This window comes from Arabidopsis thaliana, chromosome 2 (genome assembly GCF_000001735.4).
Source record: "Arabidopsis thaliana chromosome 2, partial sequence".
In the NCBI taxonomy this organism is placed as follows: domain Eukaryota; kingdom Viridiplantae; phylum Streptophyta; class Magnoliopsida; order Brassicales; family Brassicaceae; genus Arabidopsis; species Arabidopsis thaliana.
Genome location: NC_003071.7, coordinates 10,686,513 through 10,712,328, shown reverse-complemented (window position 1 = coordinate 10,712,328; position 25,816 = coordinate 10,686,513). Strand labels below are relative to the sequence as shown.

At 34.0% G+C, this 25,816-nt stretch overlaps 5 protein-coding genes and 3 long non-coding RNA genes across 9 annotated transcripts; 6 read left to right on the top strand and 2 right to left on the bottom strand.

Moving 5' to 3' along the window:
- Positions 1-1,047: 1,047 nt before the first annotated feature.
- On the top strand, positions 1,048-3,336 carry CYP82F1 (cytochrome P450, family 82, subfamily F, polypeptide 1). 2 transcript variants are annotated; one of them, NM_128073.3, is made up of 3 exons: positions 1,048-2,047; positions 2,148-2,427; positions 2,720-3,336. In NM_128073.3, exons 1-3 carry the CDS (start codon positions 1,118-1,120, stop codon positions 3,091-3,093), a joined length of 1,584 nt encoding a protein of 527 aa, NP_180088.1. In that variant the 5' UTR covers positions 1,048-1,117; the 3' UTR covers positions 3,094-3,336. The 2 variants fall into 2 exon arrangements, with proteins under 2 accessions (NP_180088.1, NP_001325244.1); NM_001335975.1 differs by having other exon boundaries at positions 2,148-2,632.
- Positions 3,337-7,503: 4,167 nt separating this feature from the next.
- AT2G25150 (HXXXD-type acyl-transferase family protein) lies at positions 7,504-9,988 on the top strand. The gene is made up of 3 exons (NM_128072.3): positions 7,504-8,515; positions 8,633-8,884; positions 9,067-9,988. Exons 1-3 carry the CDS (start codon positions 8,063-8,065, stop codon positions 9,745-9,747), a joined length of 1,386 nt encoding a protein of 461 aa, NP_180087.1. The 5' UTR covers positions 7,504-8,062; the 3' UTR covers positions 9,748-9,988.
- Positions 9,989-10,125: 137 nt separating this feature from the next.
- Positions 10,126-14,700, top strand: CLPB4 (casein lytic proteinase B4). The gene is made up of 10 exons (NM_128071.3): positions 10,126-10,576; positions 10,652-10,870; positions 10,954-11,188; positions 11,393-11,588; positions 11,672-11,726; positions 11,865-12,015; positions 12,276-12,584; positions 12,685-12,950; positions 13,142-14,071; positions 14,165-14,700. The coding sequence occupies exons 1-10, from the start codon at positions 10,331-10,333 to the stop codon at positions 14,450-14,452; spliced, it is 2,895 nt and encodes a 964-aa protein (NP_565586.1). The 5' UTR covers positions 10,126-10,330; the 3' UTR covers positions 14,453-14,700.
- A 453-nt stretch (positions 14,701-15,153) lies between these two features.
- On the top strand, positions 15,154-17,258 carry AT2G25130 (ARM repeat superfamily protein). The gene is made up of 2 exons (NM_128070.5): positions 15,154-15,926; positions 16,237-17,258. Exons 1-2 carry the CDS (start codon positions 15,370-15,372, stop codon positions 17,084-17,086), a joined length of 1,407 nt encoding a protein of 468 aa, NP_180085.1. The 5' UTR covers positions 15,154-15,369; the 3' UTR covers positions 17,087-17,258.
- A 2,678-nt stretch (positions 17,259-19,936) lies between these two features.
- AT2G08115 lies at positions 19,937-20,141 on the top strand. The gene has a single exon (NR_140283.1). It is a non-coding gene; the product is annotated as an other RNA (long non-coding RNA).
- A 618-nt stretch (positions 20,142-20,759) lies between these two features.
- Positions 20,760-22,395, bottom strand: AT2G25120 (Bromo-adjacent homology (BAH) domain-containing protein; the record flags this gene model as incomplete). The annotated part of the gene is made up of 3 exons (NM_128069.1): positions 20,760-21,545; positions 21,627-21,689; positions 22,102-22,395. The coding sequence occupies 3 exons, from the start codon at positions 22,393-22,395 to the stop codon at positions 20,760-20,762; spliced, it is 1,143 nt and encodes a 380-aa protein (NP_180084.1).
- A 1,774-nt stretch (positions 22,396-24,169) lies between these two features.
- Positions 24,170-24,423, bottom strand: AT2G08110. Its single transcript, NR_140282.1, has one exon. It is a non-coding gene; the product is annotated as an other RNA (long non-coding RNA).
- A 400-nt stretch (positions 24,424-24,823) lies between these two features.
- AT2G08105 lies at positions 24,824-25,141 on the top strand. Its single transcript, NR_140281.1, has one exon. It is a non-coding gene; the product is annotated as an other RNA (long non-coding RNA).
- The last annotated feature ends 675 nt before the right edge of the window (positions 25,142-25,816 follow it).

Here is a 25,816-nt window from a genome sequence, read left to right as displayed (position 1 = left end):
ATTATTATGTGACATCAATATATAGTATAACAAATGATGATGAACTATAATTTAATCGTATGGATACTAGCATAAAGCTTATAAAATGCGTGCTCCGGTGTTATTACACGTGGTCCAAGTTCGACTATAGAATACAATACAAAGGACACAAAATCTTCATGTACAATCAAAAATTATCAACCCCATATCTTATAGTTGGAAACGATCCAAAATAGGTTATATAAATAAAATATATAAAATATGTCAAGTATAACGGTCTCACATCACCCTTTTGGCTTTTGGGGAAATATCGGATTTATAGAAAAAAAAAAATAATAATAATAATTAAGACAATAAAATATTTGGTCTGAATCTTTTTTGAGATACTGTTGTATCATAACAATATCTTTTAGAGTCATTCAACATCAATCCACATGTATTGCACTGGAACATGCATTTTAATAAGGTTCTATGTTTGTTAAATTATGCAGTCATGTAATAATCAAATTTTATGATAATGTCTTTGTAAACGCTATAAACTAAAAATTTATAATAGTTACATGTGTAAAAAATGTTGTCGCTTAACCATGTCATATATATGTTGGTTGGTATACGTGGATATACGATACATATAATTGGTGTAGTTAGCTCTCATTTTTTCTTTTGTTTTGTACATTATCGTCGTACGTCGACTTTGTATACTACTTTATACTCCGTCAAACTAAAATAACTTAAAATATAATAAAATTGTATTCATTATATTCACAGAAAAATAAAAATGTTATTCTTGTAACAAATCAAACTAAAAAAAAGGGAAAATAAGAATGACTAAATGTTTATGAAGACGAAAGAGAGAAAACATTTTTGTATTTTTATTGACATTTTTTAGCAGTCAAGATGTTAGGGTGAGGAAATGAAAAGTTAATAGAAACATGTATAGTAAAAGAGACATTTTTTCTTGATTGTAGATAGTGAATGTACGAGTATACTATCACCATTAGATTTAAAAAAAAAAAACATTTTGCAGAATTATTCATAAACTAAAATTTAGAAAATAATGTAGGAGTTAGGTGAACCGCTTATATATAATAAAGACCCAATTAGTAAGTAGATCAAACACAAATCAAATCAGCCATACATGGATCTAATCATGCTTTTTCTTCTCTCTGCTCTCTTCATCTTCCCTGTTTTAATCTTAATTAAGTCTCGGCTTCGTCCCAAGAACAAGAAGAGTACAGCACCTATGGTCCCCGGAGCATGGCCATTGCTCGGTCATTTACATTTATTTGACACCGTAAACCCGACTCACGTTACGTTTGGGGCAATGGCTGACGTGTATGGACCGGTGTTCATGGCAAAGCTTGGCTCTATCAAAGTCATGATCATAAACAGCAAAGAAGTGGCCAAAGAGATTTACACGGTCCACGACAAGCTCCTAGAACGACCAGAACTTACTGCGTCTAAGCTTCTAGGCTACAACGACTCGTTCTTGACGTTTAGTCCTTACGGTCTTTACTGGAGAGAGATACGGAAGATTGCAGTATCCGAGCTTTTCTCGACATCCGGGGTTGATATGCACATGGTTAGTAGAGCACGTGAGGCTGACTTGGCATTTAGAGCCTTATACGTTAGATGGGAGAAAAGAGGTAAGCCTAAAGAAGGAGTCTTGGTGGACATGAAGCAAGAGTTCATAGATCTAACTGCGAACATCTCATTGATGATGGTCTCGGGGAAGAGATACTTTGGTGAAAACCCGAACTGCGAAGTGAAAGAAGCTAGGAGATGCGGGAAGCTGATTCGGGAGTTTTTGGATTACTTCGCACTATTTTTGTTGTCCGATGTGGCACCAGTTCTAGGTTTTCTTGATTGGAAGACCAAGAGAGGAATGAAGAGAACGGCTAAAGGGTTGGATAAAGTTGCTGAAGGTTGGATTGAAGAACACAAGAACAAGAGGAGTGATCACGGTAGGAGTGAAAATGACTACTTGGATATACTCATTAAGATATTGGGACAAGACAAGATTCCTGGTTTGAGTGATACTCACACGAAAATTAAAGCCCTCTGCCTCGTAAGACCTATATACATAAACTATAATATAAAATTTTAATACATTTGTAAGTTTATTTATAATCAAGAAATTTATATTTGTGAACATTTTTTGGTGCAAGAACTTGGTATTGGCAGGGAGCGAGACGGCCATTGTGGTTCTGGTTTGGGCGGTATCCTTGCTCTTGAACAACCCGCATGTCTTGAGGAAAGCTCAGGAGGAGCTGGACAGCAAAATTGGAAAGGAGAGAGTTGTGGAAGAGTTAGACATCAAAGATTTGGTTTACCTCCAAGCCATTGTCAAGGAGACATTTCGTCTATACCCACCAGTCCCTCTCGTTGCTTACAGAGCTGTGGTGGAAGATTTCGACATTGCATTTTGCAAATGTCATGTACCTGCAGGTAATCAAAGGCTACATTACCAATTAATCTTGAGATTAAAGTTCAACAAATATTACCATATTACCAAATGTCGTTAGTTCAACTGGTAAAGATCCTACGCGAAGCTTAGAGATCACATGTTCGAGTGACGTTTTAGACGAAACTAATATTATAAGTTGTGGTTTCCGGAGTAGAGGGATTATGGGTTTTGGTTCATAACCTTCTGGTATTAAAAAAATAAAAAAAAGTTCAACAAATATGATCAGAATGAATGTTATCATCTCTAATATACATAGTTCATTTAACTATTCAGGGACACAATTGATGGTGAGTGCATGGAAGATTCACAGGGATCCAAATGTTTGGTCGAACCCCGAACAGTTCGAGCCAGAGAGATTCTTGACATCTAATAGAGAATTGGATGTTGGCGGGCAGAGTTACAAGTTTTTTCCATTTGGGTTGGGACGAAGGTCATGCCCCGCAATCCCCCTAGGTATGAGGATGGTGCACTATCTCCTAGTCAGGTTTTTGCACAGCTTTGACTTGGCAAGACCATCGAGTCAAGATGTGGACATGACCGAGAGCAATGGATTGGTCAATCACAAAGCCACCCCTCTTGAAGTCAATATCATTCCTAGGCTTCATAAATCTCTATATGAAGTGGATCATATAGGGACTGATAATTAGTACATTGTTCGTGGCCACTGAGTTAAACAAAACAATGCCGGGTCTGTTCCATGATTTTAAATTTGTTATGCTATTTGTGGAAGATTAATTTCATGAAAATAAGTATTTTGGAATATGGTGGTTATCGTAAATTTTTCTATCATAAATTTGTTGAAATTATCAATAAGTTATTTATATTGTAAATTTTGGGGAGTGAATTTTGACTCGAGATATTCAATCCAATGAAAAGCACATCCATTATCGATATAGAGTAGAGAGTTATCATATGATGAAGTCTACCACACGCTGAACATATATGAAAAAAATTATACACTTTTTGAATATCCTAACATGTGGACATTTGATTATAATCACCAACCAAATGTATGATCATAATCACATAGATAAAAGTCTTGTTCTAAAAATCCCCGCTTAGTCCGATTAATCTCGGTTTAATCACTAGACTCATTCTATTTGCCTCGACTAATGACTAATCCCTTAAAAAGTTAGTTATTTTATTATTTTTCGTTTAATCTGATTTATTTCCAATTAATCTCCGCCTAATCTTGCATATCCTAACTTTTTTTAGATTGTAAGTATAAAACAATTTTTCTTTTTGTTATTCAATCATTTAGTTTTAAAATTTGTGATGTTTTACAAAAAGTTTAATAAAAACATAAACTTTTGTCTTAAGAATAGAGTTTTATGTATTTATTATAATTTTGAAAAAAATATTAGATTAATATGTTTGAAAAACATCAAAATAACTCTAAAATAATTCTTATTAATCTTCTATTTTAATCCGATTTTTCTATTAATCGCTAAATTCATACACGGTATGTGATTAACGCTTAGTAATTTTTTAAACAAAGGATAAAAGCATATTATTAATGCATATCCCAGTGTATTACACGTGTTTCAACTACCAACCAGTATAAGGACAAAAACTTGTTCCTTTTAGACACATAAATTATCAACAACTGTTAAACAACGATTTTTAAAGATTTCACTATTATATTTCTTAGCTTCTTACATAATATATGTTCTATCTCTTACAAACTATTAAATTATTAATATAGTTAAATAACTTAGGGGTGGGATTAGGTTCAGTTTTTTTTTTACAAAAACTAAAATCATATAGAGATCGATATAATTTGGTTTGGATTTTACGATGTTTACTGTTTATTGATTTTATAATAAATAAAACTGTATAAAAATTATATGTATTTGTGTTCGGATTGGTTTTTGTTTTGTTTGTGTTTTTTAAGGTTATTTCATATTTTATACAAAAATATATATACTTGTTTACTGCATAATAGAACTTTAAAAGTAAAACGTAGAATATAAATAATATATCAATCAATCTGTAAATAATTTAAAGAGTAGAATAGAAATTTAGTTTATATACCCAAATAATTCAAAGAATAGAATTTCAAAATTATAAGCCCAATAAAAAAAATATTCTTAAACACAATAGAAACTGAAAAATATAACTATATTTGATCATCCGAAATTTTCTTCAAAACCAAAAAAAACATTCGGTTTTACAGATTTTAACCAAATCAAACATTAACCAAAACCTTACTAAAATTGATAATCTAGTAGTTTTTAGGCTAACTCATAACCAAACTAAATCATTTATTTCGGTTAAGTTTGGTTCGGTTTTTTGAGTTATGATTTGTTTTGCCCACCCTTACTTTTGAACCACATGGTTGAAACATGTATTGTCATAATTCAAATTCATGCAAATCTATCTACTACCTTAATCCATAATAGACATACGACAAGAAGTTTCACGTTACATTTTGAGAAAACTATACCTAATCAAATACTATATATCTTGTTAGTTGTCACTTTAATTAAATCAATTAAACTTATTGTATATATTCATTAAAAATAATATTCCATAACTTATTGTATATATTCATTAATAATATTTATTGCATAACTACCGAGATATCTTCTTTGTCTCTAACTCGATGAAATCGTAGTTGGTACTGAATGTATTCCCTAACCACCATGATATGGTTTTGATTATCTTGTTCGTTTCTAATTTTTCAATTTATAAGTCTGAGGTGCATTGGAAGTTCTTGGCTATATATGCATGTGTCAGATCCACAAAAGATTATCTGTGTAAGCAAAAGATTCTTGCCTCCAATAATATTTTGTGTGTCATATTTTTTTTTCTTTTTATAGACTATAGAGTAATGGTTAGACCACTTTGACTACTAAATTTGTATTTGTTATCATGTCTAAAAACATTTGTTTAGTCGTAAAATTCATACTTACAAAGTTCCATTTACTAAATCTGGATGGAACGCAGTTGCCACAGAACTGTTCTACTATTCGTAAAACTGTTTGCGACAAATTCATTTCCATCCATACTTCCATAGCCTAAGCTATATTTGTATTTTTCTTTTTCTGCTCTCTTCTAATTCTTTTTATTTTTTAAAAATTCTTCTCATTAATTATTTCAAAACTTTTCAGAATAGTTACATCTGAGTATTCAAAGTCTTTTTATTTGCTATCAAATTTAACCAAAAAAAAAAAAATGTTTAGTCAGAAATTTTAATGGATTTGAAAAAAAACTCACATGCACAATTTACAATTAGATTCGAGGATGGCTATTTCCATGCAGCCGACGGTTTCTAAATATTGATGCCTTGTAACATGTATATATAACACTCTTCCTTCGAATATTGTGTAGAGAATTTTATTTATTTTGGGATTTTAGAGAATTTTAAGAATTAGTAAGCTGTTAATCTATTTAGTAGTGGATCTTTGAGTTGTTATATTAGTTATTTATTGTCCTTTCATTGAACTAATAATATTCAGAATATAGTTTATAACTCTAAGTAAGTAGGATCAATATGTTTGTTTTTTTTTTTTTTTTTTTTTTGTCGAAAATGTTGGTTTGCATTAATTGGGAACCGGTACAATTGAGAGTGAATGCAAAGCTGCTTTAGCTAACCCATCAGCTTTGCAATTCAATTCACGTTTCACAAAACAAAAGTGAAGTTCATCAAAAGAGAGAGAAATAAGTGAGATGTCGTGGAGAATCCCATAAAGTTCCTTTGGTTGGAGCTCCGAATTGAGTGCTTTGATTAGCTGAAGCGAATCTGAAGCTACATGAAGGTGTTTAAAGCCAAGATCTACAGCTTGGTTAAGGGCACGAAGGAGGGCAATTGCTTCCGCCAATAGGGGTGAAGTCACGTTTCTCTCCGTGGATCTGAAAGAGTTCTCAGCAAGGGATACCGGATCAATATGTTTGGTTAGATCATGAATGTGTATTCAATTATTTCTGCATTGATTTGCATGAAAATAGTATATACTATATTATTCAATCATAGAATATTTTTGAATTTTAAAATATAATTTGATGATAATAGTTAAAATATTGGGAAATGTTTTAAAGGTTTGTAAAATAAACCATTTCGACTGGTTTTACATTTATAGGACAACTTCTTCACAAAAAAAACCACAACCCTAATTCTTTTTATTATTATTATCTTTGATCCAGTTTTATGGTTTCACATATTACTTTTGAAATGTAAAAGAAAAAATCACATAACAACATTCTAATTTTAAAACCCAAAATCGTCCCATGCATGGCTATATAGAGTCAGTGGAAGACCAACGACGAACGGATAAATCATATCAACGGCTCTCTTACACCAGCTGTCCTCTGGGTCATGCAGATGATAATATAGTAATGCGACTTTTATAACAAAATCTGTTATTATGTAGGAAGACCAATTTACAACATCCATTTTTTTTTCTTTTAATACTCTACATCATTTTTTTCTCTATTCCACATCATTATTTAACACCTACATAATTTTTACTATTTACAATAATTTATTTAATAAAATTACAATACCTTATTCCACCATTTTTTATTTTATAGTTTCATTTTATTTATGTTATGTTTTTTTGTGATAACATATTACTAATGGTTTACAACAAACTATTATAACTAGTTTAAGACAATAGGTAACTAATTGTCTTAAACTATATAAAATATTAATAATCAAATTTTTTTGAATAATTTTTAGTGTCATTGGATAAGACTATATATACAATAAATCTCTATAAATAAATATTTTTAGGAGAAAAAATTAATTAACCCATAAAGTAATACTCCCTCTTTTCATAAACAGTTATTTTGACACATTTCACATATATTAAAAAAATTATTTAAATGTACAAACATACTAATATTTAATATATCATAATGACTTAAATAAAAAGATTTTTTTTTGGTTTTAGACAAGAGATAAATCTGAAAATTAGTTACAAAAGATGCATTGAAAATGTAAAACAATATTGTTTTTGAAAAAAAAACTCAAAACCGACCTCTTTGTGAAATAGAGGGAGTAGTGTTTAATTTAAAGAACAATTTCTCTTAAAATCAACCTATATATAATTCAATTAAACTCAATGATCTATAAACTATCAGTTTTGTAGTCTTAACTTAGATAACTAATGGGTTTTCCAAAATAAAATAAAATTAGATAATTGATAGTGTTAAGCAAGAGACAATATAATATTTTTCAACAATGAAAAGTTCGTTTAGCTGACGCTATATCAAGTTAATTCATGTGAAAACGACATATTAAATTAGATGTTGTTATTAACTATTCATGTATTCGCAATAATGTGAATCATGTATTATACTATCCGTGTGAAAACGATACGTTTATAAATTAGGGTATATAGAGATGATTAATATTTTATATATACACGTTTTACTTAGAAGTTCATGACAATATATTATTCTATCGATTTCAAAATATTTTACTTTGGCTTAACCAGCTGGGATATCAAAAAACAAAATTATTTTACAATATATATCATTATAGTTTATTCACTTCTAACTTGTTACATCCTACTATTACGTTAAATACAGGAGGCATGAAGCCTTCACTATATATAAACAGCATCGCGAGGTTAGAAGATCTTACATTATACATTCTAACATTGGTAAGAGATGGCAAACCAAAGAAAACCAATCCTTCCTCTATTACTTGAAAAGAAACCAGTTGAGCTTGTTAAACCCTCAAAACACACTCATTGTGAAACTCTTTCCCTCTCCACTTTAGACAACGATCCTTTCAATGAAGTTATGTATGCAACGATTTACGTTTTCAAAGCCAATGGAAAGAACCTAGATGATCCTGTCTCTTTGCTTAGGAAGGCTTTGTCCGAACTTCTTGTGCATTACTACCCTCTTTCGGGCAAGCTGATGAGAAGTGAGAGTAATGGAAAGCTCCAGTTGGTTTATCTGGGTGAGGGAGTTCCATTTGAAGTCGCTACATCAACTCTAGACCTCTCCTCTCTGAACTATATCGAAAACCTCGATGACCAAGTTGCTTTGCGGCTTGTACCTGAAATCGAAATCGACTACGAGAGCAACGTTTGTTATCACCCTCTAGCTTTGCAGGTATGTTTTCATTTTCTAGATGTATTGAAAGTTATAGATTTCCAAAATATTATAACATTGAATATATTATCAATACATAATCAAGATAATATATTGTTCACTTTGTTTCTTTTGTAGGTTACCAAGTTTGCCTGTGGAGGATTCACCATTGGCACCGCATTGACACACGCTGTGTGTGATGGATACGGTGTGGCTCAGATCATCCATGCCTTGACCGAGTTGGCTGCAGGAAAGACTGAGCCATCGGTGAAGTCAGTGTGGCAGAGAGAGCGGCTGGTCGGAAAAATTGACAATAAACCAGGCAAAGTGCCCGGTAGCCATATTGATGGTTTTTTGGCCACCTCAGCATATTTGCCAACTACTGATGTCGTATGTCATTTTGTCAAGCTTATTTTATACTCTCTCCGTATCAAATTAATATCATATAATTAAAGTAATGATTCAGCTATTAATATCATATTAAGTGATGATTTAGCTTATTAGAAGATCTTGCAAATATTTATTTTTGTAATAATTAGGTTAATGATTTTTATTTATTTATTATCCAACAGGTCACAGAGACAATAAACATTCGTGCTGGGGATATAAAAAGGCTTAAAGACTCTATGATGAAAGAATGTGAGTACCTTAAAGAGAGTTTCACTACTTATGAAGTACTTAGTTCATACATATGGAAATTAAGATCTCGAGCCCTAAAACTAAACCCTGACGGGATCACTGTCCTCGGCGTGGCTGTTGGAATCCGACATGTTTTGGACCCACCACTTCCTAAAGGATACTACGGTAACGCTTACATAGACGTCTACGTCGAGCTAACTGTGAGAGAACTCGAAGAATCATCAATCTCTAACATCGCGAATCGTGTGAAGAAAGCCAAGAAAACAGCCTATGAAAAAGGGTATATCGAGGAAGAGCTAAAGAACACGGAGAGATTGATGAGAGATGATTCAATGTTCGAAGGGGTAAGCGATGGATTATTTTTCTTGACGGATTGGAGGAATATTGGTTGGTTCGGATCAATGGATTTCGGTTGGAATGAGCCAGTGAATTTACGACCATTGACCCAGCGGGAGAGCACAGTGCACGTAGGGATGATCTTGAAACCTTCAAAATCGGATCCATCAATGGAAGGTGGAGTTAAAGTGATCATGAAGTTGCCACGAGACGCAATGGTTGAATTCAAGCGTGAGATGGCTACTATGAAGAAACTTTATTTTGGTGATACCAACTAACTTTATTTTGGTGATACCAACTAACTTTAGTTGGTGCCTGAATGATTTTCTATGTCTGTTAATGTCTTAATGAATGCTTTTCATTTGATGTCAGTGAATAATGGGTAAATATATTCACGGGTGAATATATGTAATACTCAATATGTTCATGTAATACTTAATCTGTTCATGTCATGAATAATGAATAAAGAATAATACATATATATGTATTGATAATAAATTGATTTGTTGTGAAATATAATGAAACAAGCAAAATTTTCTTAAACATATTACAAAAAAAGGGAGGTTTTCGAGCAAAACTAGAATTAATAAAACAAATGCAACTTGGTTTACTACTATACCAAAAGACTCAAATTGCTAAACTGAACCGAAAATCGGTTTAGGTATTAGCCTGCCTATAGAAAAACCCAGTGGTGGATCATCACTGGAAACTTCTCGATGAAATGACTTTCTTCTACAAACTTCTTTTTCCCTCTTCTCCAAGCTTACGCTTGTCTCCATGTAAAAAACCTCCGTCGTCTTCTTCCTCCTCCTTCATAACCCTAAACCAAAAACCCTCATTTCCTTCAATCTTCTTACTCACATGGCGCTAAGGAGATTATCAAAGTCTGTTTCGTCAGCCATCAAAGCTCAATACACTCTCTCGAGACCCTCTCCTCTCCTCCGTTCTCGCTCTCTCTCTTCCTCTCCTCACTACACCTCTATTGGCCGGCCAACAAATTCATTCATCGGAAAAATCAATAACTCTTCTATCACTCATGCGACTACTACTCATGGTCAACTCTTCCCTCTTTCTTCTCCGCGACGCTTTTGTACTACCACAGCTCAGGTTCGTGCTCGATTTCAGTGTTAGTTGCTCAATTGTGAACTTGGAACTGTTAATTTTATGGTTTAGTGATAATAGGTTAATCAAAATGAGTTTACGGAGATGGCATGGGAAGGGCTTATCAACGCCTTTGACGCGGCTCGTGAATCGAAACAACAGATTGTGGAATCTGAACATTTGATGAAAGCTCTTCTTGAGCAAAAAGATGGTATGGCTAGAAAGATTTTCACTAAAGCTGGAATTGACAATTCCTCTGTTCTTCAAGCTACAGACTTGTTCATATCTAAACAACCAACGGTACGGTGTTGCGCTTAATCTCTCTTTTTCTGTGTATCAGAACATAATTTTGCAGGTCAATTTAAGTTGTTGTGATGTTGCAGGTTAGTGATGCAAGTGGTCAGAGACTAGGGTCATCTCTTAGTGTTATATTAGAAAATGCAAAGAGGCATAAGAAAGATATGTTGGATAGTTATGTATCCGTGGAGCACTTTTTGTTGGCTTATTATTCAGATACAAGGTTTGGACAAGAGTTTTTCAGGGACATGAAACTTGATATTCAAGTGCTAAAGGATGCTATTAAAGATGTACGCGGTGATCAACGAGTAACTGATCGGAGTAAGTTACTTCGAATATAGCTAGTACACTGTGTAGATGATGTTTTATATATGCTACTTGTGACAATCAAAGACTTGACTGGAAAAATAATGATGGTTTTATTCTTATGTTCTACATTGAATTCGTGAACATTGGTAAGTAGATGTAAGACGTGTGTTGGTGACATTTGCCTACTCTCATCACGTTTTGCTAATACACATGTAGATCCTGAAAGCAAATATCAAGCACTTGAAAAGTATGGAAATGATTTAACTGAGATGGCTAGACGAGGGAAGCTGGATCCTGTCATTGGGCGGGATGATGAAATTAGGCGTTGCATCCAGATATTATGTAGGAGAACAAAAAACAATCCGGTTATTATTGGTGAACCTGGTGTAGGGAAAACTGCAATTGCAGAGGGGTAAGACTTGTAGTTATATCCCTTGTTTTTCTTTTCTTTATCAAATATTATGTTCTTACTCTGCCAAATTTTAATCTTTTCAGGTTGGCTCAACGAATTGTGCGAGGAGATGTCCCTGAACCTCTCATGAATCGAAAGGTTCATTCCAGTAAATTGCTTCAGTTTTCTTCTTGTTCTTTTTGGCCTTGGACTGTTTTGTTTAATGGACCACAGTTTTCTCGTAGAAAGGCTGGAGGAAGATTCTAACATGTTTGGCTTGGTTTCTCTATCATGTAGTTGATATCTCTCGACATGGGTTCACTTCTTGCTGGTGCCAAATTTCGAGGAGATTTTGAGGAGAGGTTGAAAGCAGTAATGAAGGAAGTATCTGCTTCCAATGGGCAAACAATCTTGTTTATTGATGAGATCCACACTGTTGTTGGTGCAGGTACCTTTTTCATTTTATCCACATACTTTAAACATTGATGATCTTTTTTATACACGATACATGTACATATGCATAATAAATGGTTAAAATGTGGCTGAGTAGAAGAACATTGCATCGCCAAATAAATGGTTAAATTGGAGATGGAAAATTTTATTGAAAGATCTACTAATATTGTTAATCTTGTTTCTTTTGACTCACTTTAGTACTTTGTTATTGGTAAGGTGAAACTAACGAATTGGCTGCTATTTACTCTTATTTAGGAGCTATGGATGGAGCAATGGATGCAAGCAACCTCTTGAAACCAATGCTTGGACGAGGTGAACTGAGATGCATTGGTGCAACTACACTGACCGAATACCGCAAATATATAGAGAAAGACCCAGCTCTAGAGCGTAGGTTTCAACAAGTGTTATGTGTTCAGCCCTCTGTTGAAGATACAATCTCGATTCTTCGTGGGTTAAGAGAGCGGTACGAGTTACACCATGGCGTTACTATATCAGATAGTGCCCTTGTTTCAGCAGCAGTTCTTGCAGACCGCTACATCACCGAACGCTTTCTGCCAGACAAAGGTATGGACATTGGACTTGCACTTTCCCTGATTACAACCAGTTTTCTTTGGGAAGTGTTTGACCATAGTATTTTTTTCTAAGATGAATGTTCTTTTTTCAGCTATTGATCTTGTTGACGAAGCTGGTGCAAAGCTGAAGATGGAGATCACTTCTAAACCAACTGAACTAGATGGAATAGATAGAGCTGTGATCAAATTGGAGATGGAAAAGCTTTCTCTTAAAAATGATACTGATAAAGCATCTAAAGAACGGCTACAGAAGATTGAGAATGATCTGTCCACGCTCAAACAGAAACAGAAAGAACTCAATGTCCAATGGGAGAAAGAAAAGTCGCTCATGACAAAAATACGTTCGTTTAAGGAAGAGGTAAAATCTTTCTCAATCACTATGCCTTTTCGACTTAACGTCTCATAAAAATAATTTTATACAAGACACACTGCAGTTTCTTGTTCTAAATTCGTACTTTTAGTGGTAGTACTTGTGGTGGTTGCTTTCGTTGTTGGTATATGTCGACGTTAATGTCCTCCGTAACATTTTCTATGTTCTATGTTTTACAGATTGATCGAGTTAACCTCGAAATTGAATCTGCTGAACGTGAATATGATCTAAACCGAGCTGCTGAGCTGAAGTATGGAACACTTTTGTCCCTCCAACGCCAATTAGAAGAAGCTGAGAAGAATCTCACGAATTTCCGACAGTTTGGACAGTCACTACTCCGAGAAGTGGTTACCGATCTTGACATAGCAGAAATAGTAAGCAAGTGGACTGGTATTCCACTATCTAATCTTCAGCAATCAGAGAGAGAGAAGTTAGTGATGTTGGAAGAAGTGCTCCACCATAGAGTTATTGGTCAAGACATGGCTGTAAAATCAGTAGCAGATGCTATCCGACGTTCAAGGGCTGGTCTTTCTGATCCTAACCGCCCAATAGCTAGTTTCATGTTCATGGGTCCAACAGGTGTTGGTAAGACCGAGCTTGCCAAGGCTCTAGCGGGATACCTTTTTAACACTGAAAATGCAATAGTGAGGGTCGATATGAGTGAGTACATGGAAAAACACTCAGTCTCACGGCTTGTTGGTGCACCACCTGGCTATGTCGGTTATGAAGAAGGTGGGCAGTTAACTGAAGTTGTTCGCAGGAGACCTTACTCGGTGGTTCTGTTTGATGAGATCGAGAAAGCCCACCCTGATGTCTTTAATATCTTGCTACAACTGCTAGACGATGGAAGAATAACTGATTCTCAAGGAAGGACCGTAAGTTTCAAAAACTGTGTTGTAATTATGACGTCGAATATAGGATCTCACCACATACTTGAGACCCTCCGCAACAATGAAGACAGCAAAGAAGCAGTTTATGAGATAATGAAGCGGCAAGTTGTGGAGTTAGCAAGACAAAATTTCAGGCCTGAGTTCATGAACAGAATTGACGAGTACATAGTTTTCCAGCCGCTGGATTCTAACGAAATCTCCAAAATCGTAGAGTTACAGGTAACTAACCCTTTTAAACCCACTTTGTTTTTTCAGAATCTTTGTTCTTCTAAAGACATTAGCTTCATGTTATTACATTTGTGTAATGTGCAGATGAGACGGGTGAAGAATAGCTTGGAACAGAAGAAAATCAAACTTCAGTATACCAAAGAGGCAGTGGATCTCCTTGCTCAGCTTGGCTTTGACCCTAACTACGGGGCAAGGCCGGTGAAGCGAGTGATTCAACAGATGGTGGAGAATGAGATCGCTGTCGGGATTTTGAAAGGAGATTTTGCAGAAGAAGATACCGTTCTTGTCGATGTTGACCACTTGGCTAGTGACAACAAATTGGTTATCAAGAAGCTTGAGAGTAATGCTTCAGCTGAAGAAATGGCCGCTTAATTGCACAAACAAAATTAGACGATTCGGGGTTTAGCGTTTATAACTCTTTTGTTCTGTCTTTTGTAGATTCGTACTTTAGTGTTGCTCTCTCTTCTAACTCGTACGGAATGTAATGTTTTGAGGATTATCTTTTGCCGACAAAAGTAAATGGGAACACACCGACTTATTCCTCCGTTAGCATTTGAAATTATGAACTTTATGGAGCTTTTAAGGACTCACGTACCAATGTGGTACTATTAGAATTTGTCACAGATCTGATTTTCAAGTAAGGAGATTACAAATCTTACAAAATCAAAATTGAAGAAACGTTTTTGACTTGGAATAATAATTTTTTTAACCACGTTCTCATGTCGCTAGAATTGAATCGGATATTCGGATCCTTCTCTTTAATAGCTTCCGACATTGAAGTATTTGTTTATTCTTAAGTAAGTTTCTTATTAATTCGTGTGTCTGATATTTAAACGAGTTAGTATTCTTACTAGTGATAAAGTATTAGTTAGGGACTGAGAAATGTCGGTCGTGTCATGCAATGAGGGAAACAACCTGGTACATGGAGTCTAAACAATTATCGTTTTCTTAGAATTGTACTTTTGAAATTGCGAAATGAGCCTACAAATTATAATCAAAATTTAGCTATATTTTTACTATTTGAATGATTGAACTAATTTTGATATACGTTCGTTATGTTCGTCAAAACTACCCAAAACCCGACTATATATAAATGTGAAACTTCTAAATTCTCAATCTTAAAATTAAATATTCTCTAGATCTCCACAATATTGTTTTTGTAAAATATTCGATAAATCTCTTTAAAATCATTTTGGTTCCTCTGTTTTCGCTTCCAAACAGAACAAACTCTTTTCTCTCTCCCTCTCTCTTTCTTGCTTCCTCAAGCTCTATAGAACTGATCGGCGATAATGGCGAAGTGTCACCGGAACAATGTTGATCCTCTCATTCTCCATCGTATTCCCTCCGCTTCTTCTTCCTCTTTATCCGGAAACACCTTCTCCGGATCGTCATTGCGCAGGATCATCTTCGACGCCATTAGTTGCGGCGGTAGCTCTCGTTACCGACGTGAACTCCGAGAAGAAGACGACGAAGGTTGTTCGAAATCGACAATCATCGGAGAGGATTCAATGAGGAAACCGGAGAAGCTCAGCGATCTGTTAAACTTAGCAGTGATTGAGAGTGGTGTAGAGACCAAGAAGAAGGAGGAAACACTTGAGATTCTAAAACGTGTTGTTAAAGATTTACAAGCGGAGGCGGAGGCGGAGGCGGAGGCGGCGGAGAAGAAAATAGCGGCGGCTAGTGAGGTTAGGTTGTTAGCAAAAGATGATATAGAGGCGAGAGTAACACTTGCGATGCTTGGTGCGATCCCGCCGTTGGTTAGTATGATCGACGACGAGTCACAAAGCGAAGATGCGCTAATCGCTTCGCTTTACGCTCTTCTCAACCTCGGAATCGGCAATGATGTGTAAGTTTCTTCAAGTAGATTTTGAGTTTTGTTTCCTTTGCATTGCATGTTTCTCTTGCATTTCAAATCTCTCATTAGGTTTTGTGAATTTTATTTGTGAATGTTTTTTTTGTTGTTGGTTTACTTTTTTTAGGTGAAATGATAGATAGAGTTTAATAGTTATCTTTAGATATGTCACTTTCAATACTTTTCCTTGGTTTTGATCTGTTTTAGTTACATGTTTTTCTGAACCCAAGAATCTGAAAAAGTTCCAAGCATTAAATTCAATCATTTGTTTCAATGACATATGTTTAAATTCTCTGAATTTCAGGAACAAAGCAGCCATTGTAAAAGCAGGTGTTGTTCACAAAATGTTAAAGCTAGTTGAGTCATCAAAACCTCCTAATCAAGCAATCGCGGAGGCTATTGTCGCTAATTTCCTAGGGTTAAGCGCGTTGGATTCCAACAAACCGATCATCGGTTCCTCGGGTGCAATCATCTTTCTAGTGAAAACGCTTAAAAACTTCGAGGAAACTAGCAGCTCACAAGCTAGAGAAGACGCTCTTCGAGCTCTTTACAACCTTTCAATATATCACCAAAACGTTTCCTTCATACTCGAAACCGATCTGATTCCTTTTCTCTTGAACACGTTGGGAGACATGGAAGTGAGCGAGAGGATTCTCGCCATCTTAACCAATGTAGTATCAGTCCCCGAAGGAAGGAAAGCGATCGGGGAGGTGGTTGAAGCGTTTCCCATATTGGTAGATGTATTGAACTGGAATGATTCAATAAAATGTCAAGAGAAAGCGGTTTACATCCTTATGTTAATGGCTCATAAAGGTTATGGAGATCGTAATGCGATGATTGAAGCGGGTATTGAATCTTCATTGCTTGAACTAACACTTGTAGGAAGTCCATTGGCGCAAAAGCGAGCCTCGAGGGTACTAGAGTGTTTGAGAGTGGTGGATAAAGGGAAGCAAGTCTCAGCTCCGATTTACGGAACTTCTTCATTGGGAAGAGAGAGAGGTCATGATCTTAGGATGACGGATGAGAGAAAAGCAGTGAAGCAGTTAGTGCAACAGAGTTTACAGAGTAACATGAAGAGGATTGTGAAGAGAGCTAATTTGCCACATGACTTTGTTACTACTTCACAGCATTTCTCAAAGAGCTTAACTTTCTGAATCCAAGAAACAAAGTTTGTATCAAAGAGCTTAATCATTTCCAATAAAATTTGTTACTAGGAAATATCTAAAGTATTACCACCACGTTTATTTTAAAATTTTTGTAGCATAAGAGTATTTTAGTCAGAATTTAAAAACTAAAATATAGTTATCCACTGATTACAATGAAAAGTTTTCTAGTTTTGATTTTTTTTTTATAAAGGCTATTGTTATTTAGTTGTTTCATACTATGTAAGTTTTTAACTTCAGGTTAGAACCATAAATGGTTGTTAACTTTCTATCCAAGGTTAGGTCAGTGACAGTGGCATCAAGTTTAATTACGAGGAAGATATAGTAATTGAGTCGGATTTGGATCTTCACATGCATCAATAAGTTTTTATATATTTCTTCATGTAATTTCTAAGACCCCAATATCGGTAAGTTACAATATTGCCATCAAACATATATATTTCATTTTTTGTTTTTATCAAAGAAAAGAGAGAGAGATCCATCTTCTGCATTAATTAAGCATGCATTGGTCCACTCGTGAATCGTGCATATAGTTGTGTCCTTTAAAATATTACTACCACTTTTCTTATACCAATGTTCGTTGCACACTCGTGGGATTTGCGAAGAACCGACAACCATTTCTGTACGTTGTTTATTTAATTTTTCTACTTGTCGGGCTAACGTAAAAGACGAATCTTGGAAAACCAAAAAAGTTGTAGTTCATGTACACGTAATGTTTGATTCAAGGGAAGTATTTCTGTGCTTAGGTTAAATGATATTAAGGTCAACATAGATTGTTATAATTAGGCGATTTTAGAGACTCTAGAACATCCGATCCTCTCCTATCCCGAATGTCTCTCCGTCCCAAAGGAGAATTGAAATCCGGGGCACAAGGGAACCAACCCTTTGCATTACCACTACGCTCACCACCCCCTTGGTATTTTTTCTTTCTTTCTTAAACTACAAGTATACATCACACCCATTAGTGTCATTTATTTGTAACCTATAGGTTTTATTTTCTAATTAGGGTTTGAAATTTGAATACTCCGACACTTTATTTGTGGTAGGATGGATGCCACGCAACGTACGTCCACAATTGGTTACATTACTTAATTGGTTTCATTAAAACCCCACTTTTGATCTACGATCTAGGTACGAGAGATAATGATAAAGTAGAGATCTATAATTCGTATATATAGTTTGAAGTTTTCTTATTGTATAAATATCATATCTTCTTAGAGCACATGCTAAACTTTTTTTTTGTGTGTATAAGAGATGGAGACAGTGTTATAGTATGAATGAGTATGGAATATTTTGAAGGAGACGTGAATATTTATTAATTGATATTATAATTTAAGTGTATACGACAAAATAGAAACATATTAGATATTCACTCGACACGACTGTTCTTACATAGATGTATTGACATAGACATTATATTTATGTGTTTCAGTGTATAGACGTTGTGACTAATGATATTTTTGCAATATATAAGCTGGTCCACTATTCTCAATTGGTTCCCAAATTCCTCTTTGGACCCTCCAACTCTTTATATAGTTTTGAAAACGACATTATGAAATCTAGAGGGAGATTATTTGGTTACATGAGGGGAAAATTCTCAATTGAATTCAAAATCATGGATCTTGGCATAAAGAACAAAAGTGTCGGCTCCATCATTCTTCAAACTTGATTTCAATCATGAGAGGATTAATTTTCGTATTTCTCTCCGCCCTCGCAAGTAGATTTGGTGTATATATATGTTTTACTTAGCAACATGTTAACTATATGCCACATATATTTGTAACAAAAATGGCATTTCTTAGTTATCGTAACGGAACCTAAGAAGTAAGATCTCTTCGATCAGGTAAACCTTAGTCATTTCTTTCTTATATAGTTTCATATATGATGTAATGTGGCAACTTAAAAGTGTTATTTAAATCTCCTATTTGGTATTGGCATATACCCTTATTATATTCTATTGATAAATGATGTGAACCAAGTGTAAAAACGGTCACATGTAAGTATGTAACATATCTCGTTATATATTTTTTTTAATTTCTTATAGGCCAGTAAAATAATATGTCATTGATGAAAGAATAGAAGAGGATACATCTCAGGTCGGTGCCGATCAGCCAACAATCTGGTTGTTGCATTAAATTATACGTAACGCTATTATGGCCATGGACGGACTTACATATAAAGGTATGTGAAGGAGGCCCCAGTAAAAGGTTTTTAGTCTTTTGTTATAAGAACTGAAAATTTTCAACATAGGAAAACTGAACTGTAAAGAAATTCTTCAACACCAATCGTTGCCACACCTCACCACTTTCAAGTTCATTGATCGTGAGATGCGCAACACAATCTCTCCAAAGGACAAAGGAAACACTTTGGAAACTTAATGCTTCTTTCGATTAGCTGATCTCATGTTAGTGTCTTCTTCACACTTGTTGCCTCGTGTTTTATGTGTTTTAGAATATTAAAAAGATTTCTATACTAGGATGTGTAAACATTTTAGAAAAGTACATGCTTTTAAATCATTTTAGACAACCTTTACTGAAACTAAACCTTTACAAAATCGTGCATTACTAAACCAAAATTTTGTATTCCATAGTTCAATTGAATACATGCCAACCCATGTTACAAATATGACACTATAGAAATTATTAAACTTTAATAATTGAAGTTTGAGATAATAATTCATGAAATAAATGGTTATGATCTGCAATTCTGCATCATACCTTGACAGAAAACTCAAGGAAAACAAAAACAAAAACAAAAAGATTGGAACAAGATATTATTAAAATATATTATTTGAAGGTTTAGTATCTTCTTTAATCTTCATTTTGCTCAACATTGTTGGAGGTGGATGGAGCATCGTTCCTCATTATTGGCTCTTCCAAGTCGGCCGTTATGTCATCGAAAGTGAAACCACGCTGATGTCGGGAAACAAAAAAGCTAACCATAGTCACTTTAACATTTCAAAAACACTTGAGATGTGATTAATAATAAAGCAGTTTATGAGCTAATTAATAAACATTAAAATTCAGGTTTTGTGGTATTGGCTCGGAAACATTCCCTTAATTTTACTAGAAGAAATCCAATATAATATGAGGTTAAGCCGTGATATTGTAGACCAAATAAATAACAACATTAGAGATTTTTGTACAAAAATTAATGTGAAGAAAATTTGTGAATGAAAGAGATTACCGTTAGCTCATAGCGTGTCATCTTTACCACTTGTTCAGGTTTTAATTCACCATCGAGAAGTCGTCTAGCTAACAGTCGTGACGTCTGCAAACATACAATAAGAGATCACAATTAAACACTAATTGCAACAAACTGAGAACACATCAACCAATTTCTATTATTCTCCAATAATAAACAAGATTATTAGCGTAGATCTTCATGTAATCGATGTGAATTAAGGTAATTATAGTAAAATATATTATCATATATCTCAGAGATGATATACTAAATTCCTATAAATTACATAATGAAATTACTTTTCAAGTAACACCAAATTACATAATGAATTTTTTCCGAAGGGATGATGTACAAATTGAACTCCTATAAGTATTTTTTTATATGTGAAGTAAAAACATTAAACATCAATTTCAATACGAATAAAACTTCATATTTTAAAATGAAATATTTTTCAAAGTTTAGGGTTTCAGGAGAACATGCATTAACAAAAAAATAAATAGAAATCAAGAACATGCAAAACAAAAATAAAAATATAGGATGGATGAGTGAAAGGAATTAAACTAACCTTGAGTTCATCAACCAGAATCTCCAACTTGTGATGATACTTTGACATATCTTCTGCCATAGAATCATAAAAGACATGCTCAAGAGCTCGAACCACCGGAACAACATCATCTGGCCAGTAAGAATCATCATCACGAGCCCCTTTCTTCTTACTTGTACGACACTCGTGCTTAACTGCTTCCAGGAGCTCCCCCAATCGCTTGTCACGATCCGAATCACCGGTTAACAAATCAAAATCCTCCAAGATCGACTTATAAACCGTACTGGTTTTAGGACTCTTTCTCTGAACAGTTCTTTTACCCTTTGAAGTCTTAGTCACTTGGTCTTTCTCAATGTCAGGAAGATCACCAAGGCGTAAACTCGTCTTTGCCACAAGACGATCAATCTCATTCTTTTGGTGCACGTCAAAGTTCTTATCAGTGAACTTCCTCACCTTCTTCTTAACAAAATCATAAACATTTTGCACGATGAAGCAAGGATGCTCTCTACGGTTTGGGATTTGCTTATTTTCCGGCACGAAATTCACAACACACTTGTGCTTCACAGATTCAGCAAACACCTCATCACGATGGAAACTGTAGAACAGGTTTCTTGAATCTTTGGATTCCCATTTTCCAACATGTTTTTTATCCACATCCTCTGGACGATAAAACCAATGGACTGCAAGTTTCACGTATTTTTCTTTGTTTGGTATATAAATATCCTGTCCAACAAATAATTTGATCAAATGATAAGGTAAAAACTAAAAATCATATCAATTTTTTTTTTTGTTCTTTTCACTAACCTTTATAATGGCACAATAGGGCTTGCTGTTTGGGTCGTCTGGAACCAATTGCACTGAATCCTCCTATGGGGAAAAAAAAGATATATAATGTAAATGGTAATGCAATTGAAAAAACTACACAAATGAAGGAAAAAATAAATCTTTTGGCTATCCATATAATTTTAGTCGTTTCACACATATAGAAAATTATTGTTTTGCATATAACTCATTATCAAATAGTTTGTAAGTTTTTTTTTTTTTTTTTGAAATAGCTTCTAAGTTTATAAAGTTCGAATTTGATATTATTATAATTGAAATGAAAAAAAACATATTAGAAAGACAATAAATATTAAATTCGCCATGTTTTTATTATTTTTGGACCAGCCATGTCCACATATATAGGTTTGTGTATTTTGATTTTTTTTGCAAACCAGTTTTAAAAATTAATATGTCAAAGCCTTTAAAGTAATAAATCAAAACGTAAAACGAAACTCACCAGCGCATATTGGTTGCCTCGAAACGTGAATGTTTTGAAATGACTTTTTTTCTTTTTTCCCTTCCCAGTAACCTTACTCACTTCGCCTAATGGCTTAGCACAATCCTCAGGTTTCCACGCTAACTCCATTTCCTTCGTCTCATGCTTTTCCTCGCAATCCTTCTTTCGCTTCTTCTTATTCTTTTCCTCGCAATCCTTCTTCCGCTTCCTCTGCTTCTTCTCCGTTTCTTTGGTGTTCGACAATGCAACATTGTCTTCATCTTGGCTCGCTTCATTCATTTTCTCGGTCAACATCTTTTTCGTTAAGAACTTTCTGCTGCGGGTCATAGTGAAATTTGAGCTTTTGTTTTATAACCCACAAATTCGTCTTTCACCCTACAATCAAAGATTGAAAAAAAAAAAAGTTGATATGAATATGATAGTATAGTATATTATGCCTGAATATTTAATGTTATGATAGATAATGTACGAGTGAAAACATAACTTGACATATCAACATAACACAATCTTTATAATTTTAACCAATTTAATATAAATATATAAAATTGGCCTAACACTGAATAGTATGCATAAAAGTAGAGAATTTTTTTTTTAATAATCAAAAATACCCTGAATATATATATATACACATAGTATTTTGAAACATTAATCAAATTACCAACCAAAACTCGAGTGGCCGAAACAACTCGAAAAGAACTATATAGCTTTGACAAAAAAATTCTTATCATTTTTTTTACAACAAAAGAAATACTTATATATATATATAAGCTAATAATAATTAGATTTCAAGCGTATAAGAAATGAATCAAGTAACTCAAACATAACTCGTCAAGACTTTTCTAGTTGTATACTTTAGCAGGTTAACAGGACGAGGCAAATAACCCCGCTTAAGTATTACCTATTTTAACAACATTTGGAAGTTCAAATGGTCTTTTTAAAAATAACAAATATAGGTACAAAATTTATGGTAACAAAAATATATCTAAATATTTGTCATATGCATATCAAAATTTATTAATTTTAATGTGATAGGTGTTTTTCATGTCACTGCACTTGAAACACAAAAAAACTCCTTTCACATCACATTAGATAAATGTATAAATAATTCATACAACACAAAAGTTAATCAACCAGAAAACGCCATAAAATAATCAATTATACGTGCCCAAGAGAAAAAATGAATCTTTCAAGTAAAAAAAAGTTTGCAAACTAGAAAGTTATAACAAAAGTGTACCTTGATCCTGATCCTGATCCTTATCCCACCAGACAAATGTTTGGGTTTGTTTCGTCTTCGTATTACAAAACCAAACTACAACAAGAGAGCTAAATTTCTCGGAGATGTTTGTGAGCTTCTTTCTTTTAAACTGGTTTTAATAGTCCTCTCTCTGCATTATTTATATAGACTAGATTTTCTCAAAACATGAATACGACAACATTACTGCTAAATATATAGTAATGTATAAACTTTTCACTTTTAGATATACTTAAGAAGGAATATATAAGAGGTAAGAAAGGAGAAAATGAAGAAAGATTTTGAAATAATTAAATAATATCTAAATGAAATGTTAACTAACTCCTTAATAGCAATAAAAGCAAAAGTAATTTATAGGGAACATTTAAAGTTATTACAATGTATTTGGAGAGTTTGTTGATGTGGACCTGTTTCAAAAGTAACGTAAAGTTGGGTGGTCAAGAATTTGTTAGCTAATTCCTTTCTATGTTATCTCAACTTATAGACAATGCATGTATGTATTAATATTCAGTCAATAGAAGTATAGAACAGTTGGCAGTAATATTTAAAAATTAAAGTAATTCTTAGAAAAAAATACGCAATGTCACTTATATAAGGGAAGAAATCCACAAATTTTAAATCTTTTTTCACGAACAAAGAAATCCATATTATATCAATTATGTATATTATCAAACCAACAAAGAAACATAAGTGCTGATAAATGAAACAATAGTATTAAATTATTAATGAGTTAAGCTTGTTTTGCTAACAAATCTACCTAAACGTTCTTTTCTTCGGACCGGTGAATGAGTCTTCTCTTATAGTAACTCGAATTCTTGCAACTCGGAAGAGAAGGCCCTTGGAGATGGTTGTTTTACTCTTTGCAGTAATTTATTGAAATTGTAACAAACGAGAGAAGTAATAATGATCCTTATTCGAAAAAAAATAAAATGATCCTTATTTGTGCTTGACCCAACCAATAAAAATATATGCAACTCCATACGAAGGGAGGAAACGCCCCTATGACGGTTTGAAGACCTAAAATATTGGTTGTTCCATCTTGAAGTTGAAGAATCCAAGCAACACTAGACGTTTAATCCTTTTGTTTTTAAGGACCATCAGTATAAAATGTGAAAATTATGGTTTGTAAATCACTTGAACTATCTCTACTCTGACAATCCACTCAAGCCTTAGCTATGAATTAGATCTCACTTTTTATTGACTGCTAAATCATGTATCTCCAAAGTTGTTCGATCGATGACTTAAAAAAAAGAAAAAAAGTTTTAGTTTTCCACATATACCAAAGTATCTAAAGAATATCTTGAATTGAACTTTCGTTCGCTTACGCGAGAACAGATTATCCATATAATCGAAGAACTTCTCCAAATAAAAGATATTTAAAGCAGAAGGTATATTCGATAAAACTCAAATCTAGAAAGCGAGAGTATATTTGCATCTAGACCCAGATCTGGGTTGAAACCCAAAAAGCAAGGGCTTTGGAGCATGCACATAGTTGGTACTCATAGAGTATCACTAACAATTTTTTACTATTAATTTTAAAGTTTGTTTATTGTTTGAGATTTTTTATGATACTGATATAAATCTGTTTTCAATGGTGAGATCGGTGTTGGTATCATTAAAAAAAAATTAGTTGCAAAATCGAAAATAAATATAGAAAAACATAAGATAAGCGCCTCCGGCATAGATCTAAAGGAGTAGGAGAGAATTTGCGATTAGGGTTCCAAGAAGTCTTAATTTGGAGGATGATTCTCGCTTCCATTGAAGAAGAATCGGGTCAAGAGGCAGTGAAGAGGAGAGAAGAGAAGAGCAAATGATTTTTTTTTTCTCTCCTTTCCCACAAAAACACGTTTTCCCAACTAATCACAAGCTGCCATGTCATCAGAGACTGGTATCAGAAGTATTACTTGAATGATACGGCTCAGGCCCAAATCAGTTGTTTTATCCATTAATTTAATGTTTTTGGGCTTCTAGATACCCATAAAAAATCTGTTATGTACATGATCTCCGTCTTTAGGCATCAAAACTTTTATTATGATTCGAGGAGCATCAAAAGTACCGAAACTCTTTGTAGTGCAGCAGTTTACCTCGTTAAAGTCCGCCAAGAAGTTTTCGGTTTGAATTCCCAATCTTATTGTGCTAATTATACTAGTGGGCCAAAAAATTGCCTTTAGGCAGCCCACAATATTGGGCCGACATTGATCGCGTCAAGGGCAACATTCATTGATTCTCATCTGATTCAAATTTAAATGCTTGCAAGCCAATATGAAGGGTTCGATCGTCATCATCTTGATGATAGACTGCCAGATTAAAACCATCTCCAAGAAAATAATAGGGAGATAAGCCTCATCTTAGACTCCGCACTCCCACATAATGATCGCCTCTCCATCTCCTTATGCAAATCCAACCTAGCCCGTAAAAGAAACAAAATCTTTTCAAGTTCCGTTTTAAAGACATCTCACTCCC